This window comes from Pygocentrus nattereri, chromosome 10 (assembly GCF_015220715.1).
Source record: "Pygocentrus nattereri isolate fPygNat1 chromosome 10, fPygNat1.pri, whole genome shotgun sequence".
Lineage (NCBI taxonomy): Eukaryota > Metazoa > Chordata > Actinopteri > Characiformes > Serrasalmidae > Pygocentrus > Pygocentrus nattereri.
This window is the reverse complement of record NC_051220.1, coordinates 24,367,003-24,386,600: the sequence shown is the minus strand read 5'-3', so window position 1 is coordinate 24,386,600 and position 19,598 is coordinate 24,367,003. Positions and strand designations below refer to the sequence as shown.

General features: G+C 39.7%; 1 protein-coding gene across 2 annotated transcripts; it reads right to left on the bottom strand.

The window, feature by feature from the left end:
- Positions 1-1,629: 1,629 nt before the first annotated feature.
- Positions 1,630-19,033, bottom strand: zfyve28 (zinc finger, FYVE domain containing 28). 2 transcript variants are annotated; one of them, XM_017694553.2, is made up of 14 exons: positions 18,641-19,033; positions 13,017-13,157; positions 12,742-12,879; positions 10,426-10,628; positions 10,219-10,308; positions 7,743-7,832; positions 7,467-7,568; positions 5,754-7,169; positions 4,262-4,354; positions 3,729-3,892; positions 2,675-2,791; positions 2,474-2,575; positions 2,040-2,143; positions 1,630-1,856 (listed from the first exon to the last, which is right to left on the bottom strand). In XM_017694553.2, the coding sequence occupies exons 1-14, from the start codon at positions 18,677-18,679 to the stop codon at positions 1,725-1,727; spliced, it is 2,931 nt and encodes a 976-aa protein (XP_017550042.1). In that variant the 5' UTR covers positions 18,680-19,033; the 3' UTR covers positions 1,630-1,724. The 2 variants fall into 2 exon arrangements, with proteins under 2 accessions (XP_017550042.1, XP_017550044.1); XM_017694555.2 differs by lacking the exon at positions 4,262-4,354.
- Between the last annotated feature and the right edge of the window lie 565 nt (positions 19,034-19,598).

Genomic DNA, 19,598 nt, shown 5'->3' with positions numbered 1-19,598 from the left:
CCATAAGGGGCAGAAGTGAGTAATATTTGTTTATTTGTTGCTTATTAATAACACAGAGGGCTGCTGTGCAATGTTTATTTGATGCTTGTTAATTCCTTTGGATGGCAGCAGTGAGTTTACTTGAGCTTAAACTGTTTCATCAGTGGGGAGCTACTAGGTATTGACTACACGGAATGTAGATACCTAATCAGTCAGTTTGGACACTTGAGGCTTATATTCTAATGGCCTTGTGGAACAAAAATAGACTAAAAAATAAAACTTATTCATCACAATATTAATCAGTGAACATGTCATGATCGTGACAGGCCTAGTTGAGAAGGTGAGTGTATGGTTCCTGAAAAATTTTAAGCATTGTTTTTTTTAGATGATAGAGATATGATTGTGGCTAGTAGCAAAATACTGAAAGGAACAAAATGAGGTATGAGGTAGGGGGGCTGAGTGTTTTTGTGTACCAAAGATGGTGCAGAAAGGCTATATTCAGACAGCACCATGTTATGCCCAAATCAAATTTGTTTTCCCACATCCATTTTTTTAACCTAGTCAGATGTGCACTTAGACAGCCTGGTGCCTTGTGAACAATTGCTGAATGCGAAAGTGGTCCAGATCAGAACTGATAACATACTGACAGAAAATTTCAGGCTGTATTAGATTTGGAGGGGGAAAACATCTGATTGGACTGCATGTCTAAATGTAGTCTTAGAGGAGGTGAAAGATCAGACACTGCTGTAAAAGGCAATTACTTTCCAGTTCAGTTAAAGTTATTGAAAAAAGCATCCAAGTCTACAGTGTTGCACATTCATTGCCATTAAGAGCACGAAAGAATCTTCTCTTTTAACAGATACATAAAATCACTTTATGAAGTTCAGCATATATACATATATCTTTTTTGGCCATTCCACGTATCCCAACGCTTCACTTGTATATTACAGAGAGCAGCATCATTTGTTAAATAAAAACACTTGGATATAATAATAATAATAATAATAATAATAATAAGTATTAAAAAAAAAATCAGTGTGCTATAATGACACAGGCAGAATCAATGGTGCAGATAGTGTTAATAATTATTGTTTTCATACTTGTCACAGTTGTTTACATGTTTGCCTTGGTTTACATTCAGTAAAGAATTCTGAGCCCTATGGAATTTCTGGCACTGTAAAGCCACACCACAAATCTGAAAAAAACCTTTGTTAACAGGTGAAAGAAATATGTTATTTATATCAGGGCACTTAGTCAAGTGGGTGAAATTCACTGAGACTAGTACTGGAACGCACTACAATCACCCAAAACCGCCAGTTTCTTGCTTTTACAGCAAAATAAGACTTTAGATTCAAAAAGGAAGCCTCATTATAAACACTTTCTCCCAATCTCCAGAGCAACAGAAGGGTCTCTGTCTGTGCTTGATAAGATGTATTCAGTATTAAGTAATTTTTCATCAGTAACTTAAACCTGATTCATTTTGTAGTGTTTTCTGTGGTGTAGTGTATTTGTATTTACATGTATGTACGAATTTTTATGTTAAATAAATGTGCATGTCTGTGCATATGCACAAACTCAGCAAGAGGGAAGAATAAAAAAAAAAAAAAAAAAAAAAAAAAAAAAAAAAAAAAAAAAAAAAAAACACACACATGTGCAGCTCTCCCTAATCAATCCCAACTCTTGGCGTGGTAATGTGCTTATGTCTATGGGTGATGGTGCTAAGGTGGGGCAGGGGAGGGTTACTGTCAGACACCAGTCCTGTCACTGTAGAAAGGCGTGACGTGGAACATGTAGCAGTGAGTGCACACTCTCACAGGTTTCATCTGACCGTATCGGGGCAATGGGGCTGAGTGCGAAGAGCAGCGAGAGCAAAATATCTGCAACAGACATAAAAAAAAACACACAAACAATGCATATACCTGTACATACCTAGTACACACTTACTTACTGATACACATATGAAGTCTCGCATACAGTTTTTCAGCTGAAATATATCCTGAAATAGGTGAAGAAGAATACATAACAGGACAATGTGCCATGGCTGGCATGCTTTGCTGTACCTTCCCACAGCTCCTACAGTGGTGCTTCCTCCGGATGACTGTGAATGGAGCCTTGCAGGCAATGCAAGAGTTACAGACCTCATCTGGAACCCAATCAGGAGGGTCTGTAGGAAGATAAACATATTAGGCCATGCACATGGAAGAGTAACTATAGTATGTCCCCATAATGTGGCAAGATGGTGCAAAATTGCATCAGTGCAGCAATCTGCTGGTGATGACTAAAGTTACAGTCGATTACAACAATATTCAATAAAACAAAATTTTTGGTCAAAATAAGATTTCAGATTTCATGATGACAAATTTAAAAAAAAATAAACAACAGATTGGAATCTTTGTGATGGTAGAGACACTCCCATGAGGCAAAGGATCAGAGTTTCATTTAGGTCTAAAATTATGTTCTTGACCAAGTTTGCAATAAGACGTGGTGCAATCACCTTCAAACTGTCCATCCCGTGCTTTGGCTGCGAGCTCTGATGAGGAGATAGTCTCTTGGCAGAGAGCACAATCTTCCAATCCACCACTTCCCAGACTGGGCCCTGCAAAAAAAAAAAAAAAAAAAAAAAGATAAGTCGTAAAATGCACCAAGGATGTGATAAACACAACCCTGCTTTGATTTTATTCCAATGCCCACTTGCCTTTCTTCTGCTTCTCGTTGTCCCCTTCCTCAGATTTTGTTGCCATGACCTCAAAGAGTGTCTTCAGGATGCTCCGCAAGTCACTTGCATAGTTTGTTTGCAATTGATCAGCCACACCTGAGGGTTACAGAAATCAGTTCTAACATGTAACAACATGCAACAGATGAGCTGTTAAAAACCCAAGCCCACATTTTTTGCACTGAAAGTTAAACTTTGATACTGACATTACTACAAAATGTTAAGAAAAGTACAGTTGGTAGAGATGAAGGGGGGGGGTACATGACAACCTCTCAGCTACAAATATGGTCCTCAGCAAGGACTAGTGATATTGTGTATTTACAAGAAATGTCAAGTGATGAAAATAATATCGATGTATTACAACAGCATTAATTTGTACAGGTCATAGGAATTGCATGTCTTATTTGTGCAAATCTAACACTAAAGAAATGTTTACATTAAAAAGTGTGTTTCAGCTAATTTAGTGGAAAAAATAAGCTTCATCAGTTACTTTCAGTAATGCAGTAACATAATTTTTACATTAATCTGTACATCTTGTGATTAACCACAGCGTGAATGCAGTTTCTAATTTTCATCAACAGCAACTTGAGAGCTTCATTTTTTGCATGTTCCAACAAATAACAGTACATGCCAACCAGTACATGTGTACTTGTTACAGTGGAAGTTCCTAAAGGGAACTGTAAGTTCCCACTTTGCTATTGTTTCAGCCTGTAGTACTATTGACAGTACAAACAAAATGAATAAATAACCAAATCAGTTAATAATTCAGTTCACTAACATGATAACTCAGATTGCCTGAGTATTTACAATATTTCATTGATCGCTCAGGGAAAAAAAAAACAACCATAGTAAAGTCTATGCCCTTTTCCCCCAGTGTAGTTTGGCTTATAATTTTTTAGACAGCTTGATTTTATTTGAAATTTAATTTATATGTAACTACAAGTAACACATCCATGGACACTTCTACAAGCAGAAAGTGAAATCTTTTGATTTCACTGCATTGATGCAAATGATTACGTGCACAGTGAATGCATACCTGATATGCAGACAAACAGGCGATGGATGAGGTCACTACTGCTATGGAAACGTGAGCGTATTTTGTTATGGGATGCCAGTTTGGCAGCCTGCAGGGCCAGCTGGATCTCCTGGTGATCAAGATCCTCCGATATCTCTGAGCTGGTGGTCAGACTACTGACCGAGCTAATGCACAGACAAAGACAAAGAGAGGAGAGTTTTACACTCAATGTCAACAGATAATACAATATACTAACTTCTGGTATTGCTGGCTTGATGTGTTTGAAATTTGAGTTGTTTGGGGGGGGGCTTTAAAATCTAAAATGCAGTTCTTTTCCTGCCCTCAAAAGGAAGAGTAAAGTACATAATACTGTACAACATGGTATAAGGGAAATATTTAAACAGAGGGGAAAAAAAAACAAAAAAAAAAAAACACATTCACAGTCCAATGAGGTCCAAGAGTCCAACACATTAACAGGTAAGCAGAGATCCAAACAGTGATAAATGAATGAGCAGTCTCTCTTGCACAATGGTCCAAAAGCCATAGCTGATTACCTCGGAGTGTACACACTGGACAGAGTGCAAGTGGTGACAGACACACTCTCACAGTCACTGCTGGTGCCTGAACTGAGAGGGGACTCCTGTAAACTGCAGCCCATCAACCAAAGAGGGGAAAAAGGAGAAACAAAAGACAAAAAAAAACTGAATAAGGGCTCAAAACCTATCCAAAATACAAGAGTGCAGCTAGAAAATCACATTCAAACAAAAGAAAATGAAAAATATTAGTGATTCAAAGATACAGAATTTCAGGGATGATAAGGATAAATCGATTATTAACCTTGTTGTGACTGATATCAATAAATCAATAAACAGTAATTTTACCATTTGTCTTTTACACAACACCCTGGGTTCTTTTGCAAGCTTATGCCAAGAGGTGAGGCACTAGCACTTTTGGAAAATCTATGAGTACAAGCCTACTTTGAACCCTTTGTAATTCCCTTTTTTTTCCACCTCTCACATCAGTCAGAGAAGATGTCTAATTACGCAATCACTTTTTGCCTACATTGTCCAATCCCTTAAGGATTACCTGAACAACTTTAGGAACAATTCATTTTGAGTTGTTCAGTATTTACAATGTTCTATTCTTGCAGTGTCTTTCATTTCATGTTTGTTCCTATCTGCATGTGGTGAAACAAACTCTTTTTGAAAGTATGAAAACACATCAGATTTACAGCATGACTGACGACAACATAAGCAAAAAACATGAGTCTCTACCCAGCAGCTTTTAACAAAACCGTAAGACTTGACAGCTATGCGAGTTTATTTAGCAGGTTAGTTGGGCATCTTGTGACATGCGTGATGAGGCAATAGGCTAATATTCTCATAAGGTCCTGTAAATATCCAAGGCCAGTGGTGCACATCGTTGAAAAGAATCTGCATGTTTGTATTTAAACATAATGAACTGATAGAGTACTAGAGTAGAAATCTTGAACACATTCACAAATACCCACTATTAACAGCAAATCAGTTACATTTCACCCTCGCTTGTGGGATCCAGAGCCTGTTTATTTGGAGACATAATTAATTTCTGTAGGAATTTGTCAAACGTACATCAATAAAATTACCATGACAACTAATGTCATTAATAAAACCGTTCTTATTAATGCTACATTTTTTTAAACACTTTTCCTATCACTATCACTGTAAACATTTCCATATTTACAGATGCTCGTATCTAGAAAGACATAGTGGTAGGTGAAAAGTAGTGGCCTGGAAACTTTGGGGCAATGGTTCTCCACTGCACTATCCATTTTAGTAAGATTGTGAAAAATTAAATGTGCACTCTAGTGACTATCCGTGTGTGTGCACGCATGAGGACAAATTGGACATGAAGTTAATGGTGGGAATTATGGGCTGCAATTCCAACACTGAACTGATAACCAAATATTTCCATTCATGAATGCCATCCAATTTCCAAACAGATAAAAATAAAATAAGAAGGAAAACATGTCTCACTATCTCTCTTAGCAAATGTATGCAGACAAACCTAGAGCTCTTTTTGTTCTCTTCTTTGGACTGTTTCTCCTGTATCTCCTTTGCTGCAGTGCTGATCATCCCCTTGCAGGCTCTGTCCTGATGGGTGCAACTATCTCCCAGGTCCCCCAAGTCTCTATCCTGGGACAGTGTGGCACTCGAGCTGCTGCCAAGGCACTTCTCACAGCATGGGGACTGGGAAAAGACTGCTCCCTCCTGCTCTTCATCCTCCCCCCTCACTCCCTCATGTGGGACAGGAGGAGGGGGCAGAGGCAGAGGGGCATCTCCTTTCCCTGCACTGCCAACCCCCACCGCTGAATGAATGACGGAGCTGGTAATAGTGAGCTTACATTTGTCAAAGCCCAGAGCCCCTCCTGCTCCTGCAGTCTCTGTAGCAACAGGATCATCATGGCCATCGACGCAGCCAGCAGTGCAGCAAACGCAAGAGTTCAGCAGGCAGTGGGTCGCGACCAGAGCGCTGCCCTGTGCTGCTGTGGATCCCTCAGCTGAGCGAGGCAAGACCACACTGAGGTCAGACAGACTGGGTGACCGGGGGTTAAAGATGACGGTGGCAGACAGCTTCATACCACCCGTCCGATGAGCGATCACTGATGCCGTTTCCACCCCGTCTTCGTCTTGTGGCCCCTCCCAGCCATTCACCAGCGGTAACGTGTCTGATGTTGCCACGGTTCCGGAGGAGAGACTGTGTGTATCTTGGTTGCTCCGATTGATGGGATCATTTTGACAAACCGTCATCCAACCATTACATGTGGAGTCAGCTGAAGGAGTGGGCCTAGTACATATGGTGGGGCTGGCTCGCTGTCCCTGACGGACTTCATCTGCAGTGGTCACAACACCTACCCCACCGCTTACCCCTTCCAGATCATCCATGAAGAAAACCCGCTCATCTTCTTCCTGAAAGGTGCCAGGGGCTCGGTGAGGGGAGTTCTCAGTGCTGGAGGGTGCACTGGACCCTGGCAGGCTGGGCCTATATGCCCGTGGCTGGTGGGCCGGAGACTGCTTCTGGCTTGGAGGGGAGAGCAGTGTAGACATCTGGTCACCTACCCGGTGCACCATCATATTGAGCTGCTCAATCTCCTCTTCATCGTACTGCATGGAACAGGCCAGGTCTGTGTCTGCATCATCCTCTCCCTCACTTGGGACATCCTGCTGACCCTCACTTTCGTCCCAAACACTGTCCATCTCCTCATGCTGGGAGGTACACAAAGATAGGTCAACTGCTTTCTCCATCTCTTTCCGCTCCTCACTCTTCTGGAGATCCTCTGCCTGGCTTTCGATGCTGTTGGAGGTGGCTGGCTCCTGGGTGGAGGAGACATCTGGGCCTACGGGAAACTCACCATCCTGGGAGATGCACAAACTCCGCTCCAGTGTTATCAGTTCGTCTTCCGTCAGAGTTTGCAGCAGATCCCTATGTCGACAACACAAAAACATCATTCAAAGGCCTGCTTGGTCATAAGGTAAAAACTACTTGCTGAAAACCACAAATTATCCTTAGTGCCATGAAAACAGTAAGCCTAGCTGACACTGGCCTCCGGTTGGTGTTTTTCTCCCTTTCTGATAATGGTTTGGTTATGATGCCATGCAACAAATAAAAAGCTAGGTCATAGTGAGTTGACTATGCTCTCCAAACTTAGACACTGAAGGGGACAAATTCATATGCCTTAATAAGTGGTTAAAATTTAAAGACTACAAATACAAGAGGTACCTTATTTTCTTCAGTAAAGTGCGAAAAGGTCGGAAGAGTTCAGACATATCCTCTGGTTTGTTGTCCAAGTTAAGAGGTCCTTCAGGATACACCACAAGTCCACTAATAATACACAACATTAAACAATTTCAACTGCTAACAAAAAAGTGTTTTCCTTAGAAGCAAGAGAAAAAAAATGATTTATTTCAGAAATTATCTAACACATAGATAATCATTGAGAACTGAGGCATAGAGTGAATAAATTGCAGTCACTGAAACGTTAGATGAATCCCTTACCATACAATGGCTAGTCGAGGTATTGTAAACATGAGAGCAGGTTCATAGTCATCAATCATGTCTTGAGTGAGATAGCCAAGCTTCAAGGCCCTTAAATTTGAAGTCACACATTATTGCTCATACATAGTGCTTATTATTGAATTATTGCTTATACATAGTGAATTATTTTTGGCCGACTGGTCATTCATTTTTCAAGAAGAGAAATGAAAGGTCAGGCATAAAAAAAAAAAAACACACAAAAAAACAAAAACAAAAAAAAACACTTCCTTATTTCATGTCGCTAACTCATAAATTACATTGATCCTTTTATTTCTCATAGGAAAATTTTAAACTATTACGAAAAAAGAAAGTATATTTAAATATGACTTTTCACTTTTTGGCTTTACACAACATGTTTATACTGTGTGGGCAGGACAACAGTGATTGTAATGGCATCGTTTTATCTTGTGCTAGGATGTCTTATTAGCTACTAACAAACAAATCTATTAAAAAATGCATTTCATTTATAGTAGGAACTTGAACTATAGCCTAAAATAACATTGGAATAATACTGAGTGTTCATCATGACATTTTAACACAATGCAAAAGATAACTGTAGTCTGCAAATACAAAAAAAAAGGCAAAAGGTTTCTGTGTGATGGCAATATGCTGACATTTTTGTAGACTTGGTACACATTGAAATCACTTAACCTCTTATTTCTACAGAAATATAATTTTTATAGTAAGGTCAGCTAGTATAAAGGAGCAGATATTTCACACAGATCTCTACAGAGTTGCTTATTTCTGAACAGCTTGCTGTGTTGAACAATGATCAAAAGGCAGTTCGGGAAAAAAAACTAAGCATGTATCGACCCTATAAAATAAATCTAAATTCTGACTTTGTGAGCATAGGCTGTGCATGGTTGAGATTTAAGATAACCTGCAAAACTGTAGGAGCTGGAAATAACTTTGAGATCTCGGGCTGAAGTTCTGTGTGGCTTCTGCTTTGCACTACAAAGTCAGAAACCCCTTGCTGAAGATCTAAGAGAGGGAGTCATAAAGAACATGGAGACGGGAAGGCAGTGTTGTGTAAAGACCTCTCAAAAGTACAACAGTAGTGAAGAGATGAGAATACATTAGCTAGCAGTGAGCAGTAGGCTTTCTGCAGATATTGCACAGTTCCTTAAACCTAGACAGCTGAAAACCAGTGCAGTCTAGACCCACACCAGAAACCTCATAAAAGTAAGTAGAGAAAGTACTGAATTGAGTCACAAGCCAGTCTAATGACATTTAAGGGGGAACAGTTCCATGACCGTCCTTGTTAAGTTTAAGACGCAACAATGAGTTTGGCCATGTTTCCCCATGCACGCCAGAAAAAGATTAGTTGAAGCAACTTTACTATCAGTGCGGGACTATGGCGACGTTATCTATAAATATGCTCCCTCCAGCTCTCTCAAATTACTGGACCCAGTGTATCACTCTGCCCTGAGGTTCATTACTGGAGATCCATACAGAACTCAGCACTGTGAGCTGTATGTGAAAGTTGGGTGGCCCTCTTTAACGGTACGAAGGAAACACATTGGTTGATTTTTATTTATAAGACACTCTCCGGCCATTTGCCAGAATACATCACTTCATTGATGAACACAAATAACAGTAATTATCAGACTCACTCTAGTAATAGGATCAGCTGCCAGGTACCAAGAGTTTTTACTGAACTGGGAAAATCTGCTTTTAGTCACAGTGCACCAGTGAGCTGGAATTCACTACAGGAAACACTAAAACTCAGCTCACTGGTGTCACTCAGTCATTTTAAACTTTTAATATCAAACCACCTTCAGTCAGCCTGTACCTGTTTTACTTCATCTTATTTATTCTTAACTTTTATTTTTTTGTTTTAGTTCTCCTTAGTTCTTTAATTCTTTTTACTTACTTATGTATTTTCTCTCATTTTATTTTTAATAGTTTTGTATCATTACTTTATAATTTGTATTATTGTATTATTACCTTACTAATCTCTTATCTTCTTTTGATCTTAATTTCTTATCATTTAAACCTCAAGTTTTATTTTTATATTTTATTCACTGTGATTTTACATTTTGTTTTAATTTAAAATGATTAAATGTGGTTATTTTCTTTGTCATGTCAATCCCTGTTTTTGTAAATACATTGAAAATGAGGGTTGCCCTCGATGTAATTCCGAGTCAAAATAAAGGTTGATTGATTGATTTCTTTCTGAAAATGAAAGTACTACTTTGTGGATTTCACTCTAACACATTAGGACTGCAAGGCTGCAAAGAAATCAACTTTCCAAAAAACGTGAAACTAATCATTTTAAAACAAATATTTACCTTATTGTATATGTCCCAATTTATAGAAGAAAAACAAAACAAAGACTTCCGATTCTTGTTCTATTTGCAACAGTTAAATAGTTTAAGCACAAGCTTATACTGTTGTGTGAGACCAGTAGTGTTTTAGTCATCAGTGTGCTACTCACCTCTCTACAGTCTCACAAAAGAGCACGATCACTTCTTGTTGAATGTAGTACTCTTTAGGAGACTTCACAGGCACCATGGCTGACACGTAACTACAACACAACCAACAACAACAAAAATGTAAACAGACTGTCCTACAATGTTGTAGTTAAAATAAGGCTGTAACAGTTTTCTGTTCTCTTATCCCTTTGCCTTAATTATAAGCATACCTGAGCTCAAACTCAGCAAAAAGGCTGTCAAACTGGCGCAGAGCCTCCTTCATCCGCTCTGTGTAGAAGTTGAGGTCTCGCAGCGCTTGGTCGCGTGTGATGTTGCGCACCTCCTCCAGACTGCGCGTCAGATCTTTGGCCAGTGGCCGCATTGCCATGCTCTCGATCTCCCGGTTCATGATGATCGAGCCTGCTGCCAGGCACTGGACATAGAACCAATGTTCAAAACAGTGTTATTCACTCTTGGTATACGTCAGTGGAGAAAACTATTATTTTGCTTGTATGGTTGAGCAATGAAGTAATGACAGTATGGCTAAAACTCAACAGCAGGCTTTGCAACTCAAAACAATCAGTTTCATTTAATTTGCACATTTTAAAACAGACACGACTATAAAGGTGCTTTACAAAGTACTTGGCCAAGACCCTTAATGAAAAATTTGTAATCTGAACAGCTCATAGCATGTAGACCAATGTCTCTCAAACCAGCTTGCTCATCATTCACACATTCACTCACACCTTCTCCCCCGGTACTACCAACATGTGTTGTACTTAATAAATTATTAAATGGCCATACAAAAGTCACACAGAGATAGTTTGATAGAAGGAGAGTAATGCAATAAGGTTAAATCAAACAAGAAGTTTAAATTGAGTTGGTCATCAGCTAAGCTGACGATCTACTACGCTAGCTAAATGGCTATAAAGTGATTCAAAACAGTGAAAAATCGTGTTTACTCCACACTGCTGACAGATGCTAGTGACAGAAAAAGATGGTGCAGCAAGATATCAGCAAGGTATGACCTAAGTGAACATCTTGCAGAAAGTTGCTTGTGAATTTAATCCAAGTGTGTTTGTTGGCCATTATCTGGACTGACATTTCTGTATGGGTTTGCGAAAAGACAAAACATATCATGAAAATATTCTATTTTCATTATTAATACTAATACATAAATATTAATACATAATGAAAAAACACATATCCTAATACAAAACAAATTGGACTTTTGAAAGTGCACCCACAAGTATGACAACTTTGTGCTTCTGGTAGAGGGGTTAATTATGGACTTAGTAAAAAGTGAAATAGACCTGCTGTTTCATAGTTTCTGGTTTGGCTTGCAAGTTAACCTTGACCATAATCACATCATTAGCATAGGGTGGAGGAAGAAACACAGAAATAACAATATAGAGAAAAAAAAAAGCAGAAATAAAACAAACATTAATTAATTAATCTCAGTATCTCATATGTGTATCCATATTCATTTACTTATACATTTCTAACCCAACTTCAACTAATTAATTTATATGGCCTTATAGCTCACATTTATTTATTTATTTTTTACATGTCTCTCTGTAAGCCGGGGTCTTCAGGCGGAAGGCAGGAAACACCCTGGACAGGTCGCCAGTCCATTGCAGGGCAGACAGACAGACATAAACAATCACTCACACACACACAACCAGGGGCAATGTAGCATGTCCAATTGGCCTGACTGCATGTCTTTGGACTGCGGGAGGAAACTGGAGAACCCGGAGGAACATGCAAACTCCACACAGAGAGGACCCCGGTCATCTAGCCGGGGAATCAAACCCAGGCCCTCCTCGCTGTGAGGCAACAGCACTACCCACCATGCCACCGTGTTGCCCTTTTTTGCATTTGTGCCACTAATTTAAACTCACTTATTCAAAGATTTATACTCCTAATTTCTTTTTTTTTTTTTGCCACATCTATAGACTGGAGCCTATATAGCTTGAACCAGGCATGCGCAACTAAAACATACATTTTCTTTCTTACAAAGGTCCAGATAACACACGTAAGTGAATTGTGACAATGGTTACCTTTCAATATTTAACTATTAATAGCCCAGGCAACTAGTAAAATAAATATGGAAAATACAGATTTTGATATTTTGACCATTCTTTCATAATCAAATTAGCATTTGAAAACACACATTACAAGTAGAAAATATTTCTGAAAGAAAAAAAATCTTAAGAAAAACACATCTTAATATCTGAATGCATAGTTAATATCTTAATATCTGAATGCAAAATGCATAGTTCTCTGTTAATTTGTCTACACACTCTGTTTCAGTCATGAAAAAAATAAAATTCCTTGCATTCTAACCCGATAGCTGCCCCTGTAGCTAGCCTCTACTCTAAAAAGTAATTCACATAAGTGCATGTGTTGGGAAACGTCATACTGGTTCATGTTGAAATACTCTGCGGGGTCCACATCTGGACTGTGTTGTCACTGTTGATGACCCCTGGACATAGTTCCTCCAGCCATGGTTACAAGGAAGAACTGTTCAAGTCATTTGATCATACCTCAGCCCCAAACCACAGCTGTCCCGCAAGGTTGTCATGACGGATCTCCTCTGGGAATTTCACACAGAAGTCTCTGTTTGCTCGATCTTCTGGTATGCACTCATCCATGATCTGGTTTATGATATTCAGCACATTATCCTGGACAGGCAGCACAAGAAAATGTCAATACATTAAATTTGATATCACTGTGTGGGCATCTTCTGTTATCACTGTTTACACATTACTACTCCTCTGTGACCCTCCTGTAATGTGAGCGCTGATTCATGAAGACTAACCTGGCAGGAGCGGAACTGGTTGACCAGTAGTGTGCATCGCTGAGGGTCCTTTCTGCCATCTAGACTGTCCAGCTCTGAGGCTACCTGGTTCAGTTCCTCATCTGCATAATAGAACTGGGCCAGTAGCTGGGGGTCCGACCTCTGCACCACATGAAAGAAAAAGCAGGAAAGGAAGGCTGTTAAAGAATCTAGTGGAAAATTGTCACACTGAGGCTAAAACAATCCAATGTTTGCTTGTGCATGACTACCCACACTGGCCAGTACTGCCCTATGCCACAACACCATCTATTGTGTATGTTAATGTGATAAAGCCAATAAGCATTCTTGAGGAACAAAAGCTGCACACATACACACAATGTGATGACCAAAATGCAGGCCACTGTACAATGATAGAAAAGGATGCCACTACTGGATTCAAAAAGGGCACTGATCCAGAGGCAGACCTTTGGCCTCCTTCTGCCGCATTCCACACTCCACAAGGAACATTTTCCAGGCAGTGCATCATGGGTTTGGGAGGAATGCGTTCCAGAGAGGATTCCAACCACTGGGGCTTTACACTATGTTATGTAGAATTATGAATCACGCTTGTTCCTATTATTATGGTTTGCTCTAGCCAACAATCACAGTCCATGATTCATATAGGTGCATATAACTAAATCAAAACAAGTACACAAGAAACACTTTCCAGAAATCATTAAGCCTTAATAATGTGAGGGAAAAGTACTAATACCAGTCTTTACTGCATTTTATGCATGTTTGCACTTGCATTCAAACCTAGAGAACCTTAAGCATTTCTGCTGAAATGTTCTCCTGTGCAGATCTGATCAAAAAAGTTTTGATCAGATTTCACAAAAAACGTTACACAACTTTGTTACAATCTACAATCCATTATTTAGTTATGACATATCTAACAAAATGTTTTATTTACATTTTTAAATAAATTGCTAAAAGCAAGTAGTACAGCGGTTTTAAAAAACAATTAAAATTTGGACATAAAATCTTTTTCCAGTATTTTCATTGAATGAAATAAATGGCCAAAGATTAATCTGATAAAGTGAAAAAAATTACTGCTGGAATTACTGCTGTGGCATTTTGGCCCATTTGGAAAAGCACCACAAAAAAGTGCACGTTTTCTAAAAAGTTTTTCTGCAATCTATTGTTGTACATATTTGGGAAGTTAAAAATCAGTTTACGAGACCTGAAGGATTTGGTGTGGCATAATGGGACATGTAACTTTTGTCATTCACATAAAGTGAAGTACAATTTGAAAAATTTAAAACAAATGTTACATTTCTGTAACAGTAGGAGAAATAACCTGGCAAAATGGATCAATTTCTGGCTCCAGTATTTTTCCACAAGTCAAGCTTGACAGCATTTGGATGTTTGGGAGTTTACGCATTTGTAATCCATTCATCATGTGTGTTATGAACTGAGGCTTGGTTATGACACGTGTCTGGCACACAGAGTGGTGGAGAGAGTAAGCCGATTTGTGCAGCCAACAGACCCCCAGATCTGAGATGCTCACACAGCCAATGCACACTCCAAAAGATTTAACCACCTGAGAATAATTACTATTCTCTTTCACATGAGAAAGTGACATTTCATCTTCTTTTACAACCCCAATTCCAGTTGGGAAGTTGGGACATTGTGTAAAACATAAAAACAGAATACGATGATTTGCTAATCCTTTTTAACCTATATTCAATTGAATACACTACAAAGACAAGATATTTAATGTTCAAACAGATAAACTTTGTTTTTTGTAAATATTCACTCATTTTGAATTTCATGCCTGCAACACGTTCCGAAGAAGTTGGGACAGGGGCGTGTTTACCACTGTGTTACATCACCTTTCCTTTTAACACTCAAGAAGCATTTGGGAACTGAGGACACTAATTGTTGAAGCTTTGTAGGTGGAATTCTTTCCCATTCTTGCTTGATGTACAACTTCAGTTGCTCAACAGTCCGGGGTCTCTGTTGTCGTATTTTGTGCTTTATAATGCGCCACACATTTTCAATCGGAGACAGGTCTGGACTGCAGACAGGCCAGTCTAGTACCCGCACTCTTTTACTACGAAGCCACGCCGTTGTAACACGTGTAGAATGTGGCTTGGCATTGCCTTGCTGAAATAAGCAGGAACGTCCCTGAAAAAGACGTTGCTTGGATGGCAGCACATGTTGCTCCAAAACCTGCATGTACCTTTCAGCATTAATGGTGCCTTCACAGATGTGCAAGTTACCCATGCCATGGGCACTAACACACCCCCCATACCATCAGAGATGCTGGCTTTTGAACTGATAACAATCCGGACAGTCCTTTTCCTCTTTGGCCAGGAGGACACAATGTCCATGATTTCCAATTTGAAATGTGGACTCGTTTTGCATGGCAGAGTTTTAACTTGCACTTGTAGGTGGAATGACGAACTGTGTTCACTGACAGTGGTTTTCTGAAGTGTTCCTGAGCCCATGTGGTAATATCCATTACAGAATGATGTCGGTTTTTAATGGAGTGCCGCCTGAGGGATCGAAGGTCATGGGCATTCAATGTATGTTTTCTGCCTTGCCACTTGTAGAGATTTCTCCAGATTCTATGAATCTTTTGATGATATTATGGACTGTAGATGATGAAATCCCCAAATTCCTTGCAATTGCACATTGAGAAATGCTGTTCTTCAACTGTTGGACTATTTGCTCACGCAGTTGTTCACAAAGTGGTGAACCTCGCCCCCATCCTTGCTTGTGAATCCCTTTCAGGGATGCTCCCTTTATACCCAATCATGACACTCACCTGTTCACCTGTGGAATGTTCCAAACAGGTGTTTTTTGAGCATTCCTCAACTTTCCCAGTCTTTTGTTGCCCCTGTCCCAACTTCTCTGGAACATGTTGCAGGCATCAAATTCAAAATGAGTGAATATTTGCAAAAAACAGTAAGGTTTACATGTTTGAACATTAAATATCTTGTCTTTGTAGTGTATTCAACTGAATATAGGTTGAAAAGGATTAGCAAGTCATCGTATTCTGTTTTTATTTATGTTGTACACAACATCTCAACTTCATTGGAATTGGGGATGTATCACTTGGAGTGTTATACTACACTTCTAGCTGGATGTTGAGCTCTAGCCTGCCCTGTGTAATTAAACACAGTCTGGCCTGATGGTAATAAGAAAGTGTGGTGCAATTGAAGTCTTTGTCTTTATGTTCTCATCATTATACTCAATTACACGTCACATTTTCATTCCATTGTTTCGGTGAAACAGCAAGCGAACATGAACTTTGGATATCAAGTAGCCTGTTCCACAGACCATCAACAAAACTGGACTACTGAACCTTTGCAAAAATGGAGCTTGTGGTTTCCTTTGTGCTGCCAGTAAGGTACCTTACACATGATTCACCATAACAGCATTACCAGAAGCATGACAGATATTGGAGAGTTATGACATTACATCAAATGAACTAAAATACCTAAACAATTAAACATAAGGACTAGCCAGAAGGTTTAAGGTATGCATGACAAACATCCTAAACACAATGTTACAAGACCATGAAAAAATAAGATCAGCACTGACAATAAGCAGCATGTAACTAATAGGGTGGCCCAATGATATTGGAATTATACATTTATTATGGATATTTACTTTAAAAAACAGGTACCAAACAGATGTTTAGATGTACAGGCCAAACATTTTTATAAATGTTTATATATCAGCCCCAGCAAATACTGTATGTATATGAAAAATATGGGGTATTTGCATTGGCTCATGATTCCCCGTTTCAATGCATCCCTAATAGCTACACAATTTCAGCACTAGCAAGCCAAAACCTTTCAAAGCTTAAGCAGAACGTCTCCCACATATAACAATGCCAATCATTCTTCTTGAGTATTACAATGTAGGGTACTACAATGATGCCAGTTCTGAACGGCTTTTTTGAACCCATGATTTGATATAATCTGTTAACCTGATGTGGACAATACAACAGGAAATGTGAACAATCCAAGTATCTGGAAAGCTGCACAGCGCCAGATTTTAAAAACAGAACCACGTTTCACTGATCGGGACATCGCTCACAACAGCAGATGCTTCTAAAATAATCTGCTATATTTAAATGACATAGTTAAGCAGTTTATTTCCTCGATCTTGCTGGCTGGACGATGGTGTCATTCATTCCCAAGATGTGCAAGTGCAGCGCTCATCAATTTACTCCCACATGCTTGCACACACACCTTACGCAGGATCCTTATTTAACCAAGGACTCAGGCCAGCTTTTTAATCAAGGGCTGAGCCACACTTTTCACAAAAAAATCTAAAGCTGAATAAAAGAAATATGTTCTGTTATTTGCTCCTCCTCTGTGTTTATTACTTACTGTGGCTCTTCATTTGTATTCAGTATGATTAAGCAGACCTAGGTCCTCAGGTATGAATTTCATGAGCAGGAACACCACATACAAACCATGCCATTCATATAGCAGTTAATTTGGCAAATAACTGGCAATTTAAATGATTTTTATTTGTATTCATTAAAGGGAAATGCCACAATTTTTTAAAATTTCGAAATAATTAGTCCTTGACAGATTCATTCAGAGTGGTTTGATGTGAAACAGTTCACTGTAGAGAAACAGACTCTGGCTTCCTTACACTGGGGGTTATAGGAACCAGGGGTCGCCATGTCTAAAATACAAATACAGCCTTTTTTTATTTACTATATGATCCCACCAGCGAACCCACACGTCTTCTGAGCTTTTCTACGTAGTGTTGATCAGAAAAAAACTCAAGCTTTCTTTAGGGATGATTTTGCCTTAAAACGCCCAGCATGTACTTCTTCACCATGACTGGGTTAACATACGAGTCAAAACTCCCACAAAACTGTCATGAGTCTACTGCATGTAATATATTTCTGTGAAGGAGCTTTTAGAAGCATTAAACTCGTCTGGTTCCCATCATCACCACTGTGAACAATTCTGACTTAGTTTGTTTCTCTAGCAAACCACTCGGATTGACTCTGCTTTCAGCTATACCTTTTAATTATTTAGAATTTACAATAAAAAAAAGGTTTTCCTTTTAAACAGCCCCAAAGGGGGGTGCTGGCACAGACCTGCCCTTGGCTGCGCTGGATGATTTTAATGACTGTTGATAATGTTGATGATGATGTGATCAACCGTACGTGCAGGTAGGACGCGCTGGTGTGATGCAACTGCACGTCTCACACAAATAAACTGTCTAATAATTTATGGACACAAATGAAACTGAAGAAATCTAGGAGCGCGACTCCGGCTCCTTGGCTGAGGCTATACAGCACGAGCCTCTGTGAGTTAACGTTACCTGTCCAGCTGGATTATAAGGTTTTCACGCAGCCTACATAATACAAGTAACTTAATTTCGAAAGCCAGAAAATTAGGTAAAAACGGTAATATTCCCAGGCTTTTCAGGAACGTGGACAAACGGAGGTTCTACTGGCAGCTGAACGACACTGAAGAAGCACTGAAATGACTGACTAACTATTCAGCAGCACAGCAAAAACACAGCAGAAGTTAACCCAGCTAGGTTAGGTTATATTATTAGCCCGATGCACACCATGTACGGTATATACGTCGGTTAAAAAGTGTCGAAAATCACATCAGACTTACCTTTGGCTTATAAAGCCACTTTCGGAAGCGATTCATCATTGGCTACCTCGCCAGCTTACCGACCCTTTGTCACTTCTAACACACAGATTGCCAACGCTGACGAGCTACCTGAAGCAGCAGCCGCCTAACCTACCGCAGCTGTTAGCAGACCGACCCGGGCACAGTCCTTTAGCCAATTATGCTAACTGGCTAGTGGCTACCTAGCTTCAAATAATTCTGATTGGACTGGAGTCAACAACAGCCGTGAACAGAGTCAGCTCGTGTTATTCCACCGTACACAAACAGCGGCGTTGACTTCGGTCGTCATGCCCGCTTGTCCTGATGCCGTTTCGCCCCGAAAAACACTCCTTTCTCATGACTGAGCTGAGCAGGTATTTAGCTCGCTAGCAGAGATGTCTGACTCGTCAACCGAGTCGTCCTTCTGAACCGGTTCTTTTTGTTTGGTCCAACCGATTCAAAAGTGTATCTGAACCGAACATTGATTTGCCTTTTATGTCGGCGTTTTAGGGTGAAAACTTGAAATATAATTCGAAAAATAATCTGTCAGAGACAATCACACAAAACCATGAAATAAATTATTGAATTGATTTCGCTTCGAATTTGTCCTCTGTAGATGGCTGTCGTCCTCTCTCTGTTGTGTTTGTGTAGACGTAGCGGACATCAGACTCACTCGCTGTGGTGGTCGTTGTTTATGGAGTAGATAAGAATAAATCTGACTGACTTTTGAATCAATGAATCACTCAAGCGCAAGTTTGATTCACTGAAACGGACAGTTCTAAAGAATCGGTTCGGTAAACCCAGTCGAACTGAACCATCACTGCCCGTTAAGCGTATGAGCTGCGGAAGTAGCCTCAGACTGGAGCGAGAGGGGATGGATTGGGTTGCCAAATGCTTTTTTAGGATTCCTCTCTTCATTGTGTCAGAGGTCCTTCTTGTTTTCGTGAATCTTCCAGACCCC

Bases quoted from the DNA above. Each gene is read 5' to 3' on its own strand.
- zfyve28 (XM_017694553.2), bottom strand. From the start codon at position 18,679: ATGATGAATCGCTTCCGAAAGTGGCTTTATAAGCCAAAG. The intron at 4,355-5,753 runs GTTTGTCTGCAT...GATGGGCTGCAG, and splicing joins GAGAACAAAAAGAGCTCTAG to TTTACAGGAGTCCCCTCTCA. The intron at 3,893-4,261 runs GTAATCAGCTAT...TCTGTGCATTAG, and splicing joins TCCAGTGTGTACACTCCGAG to CTCGGTCAGTAGTCTGACCA.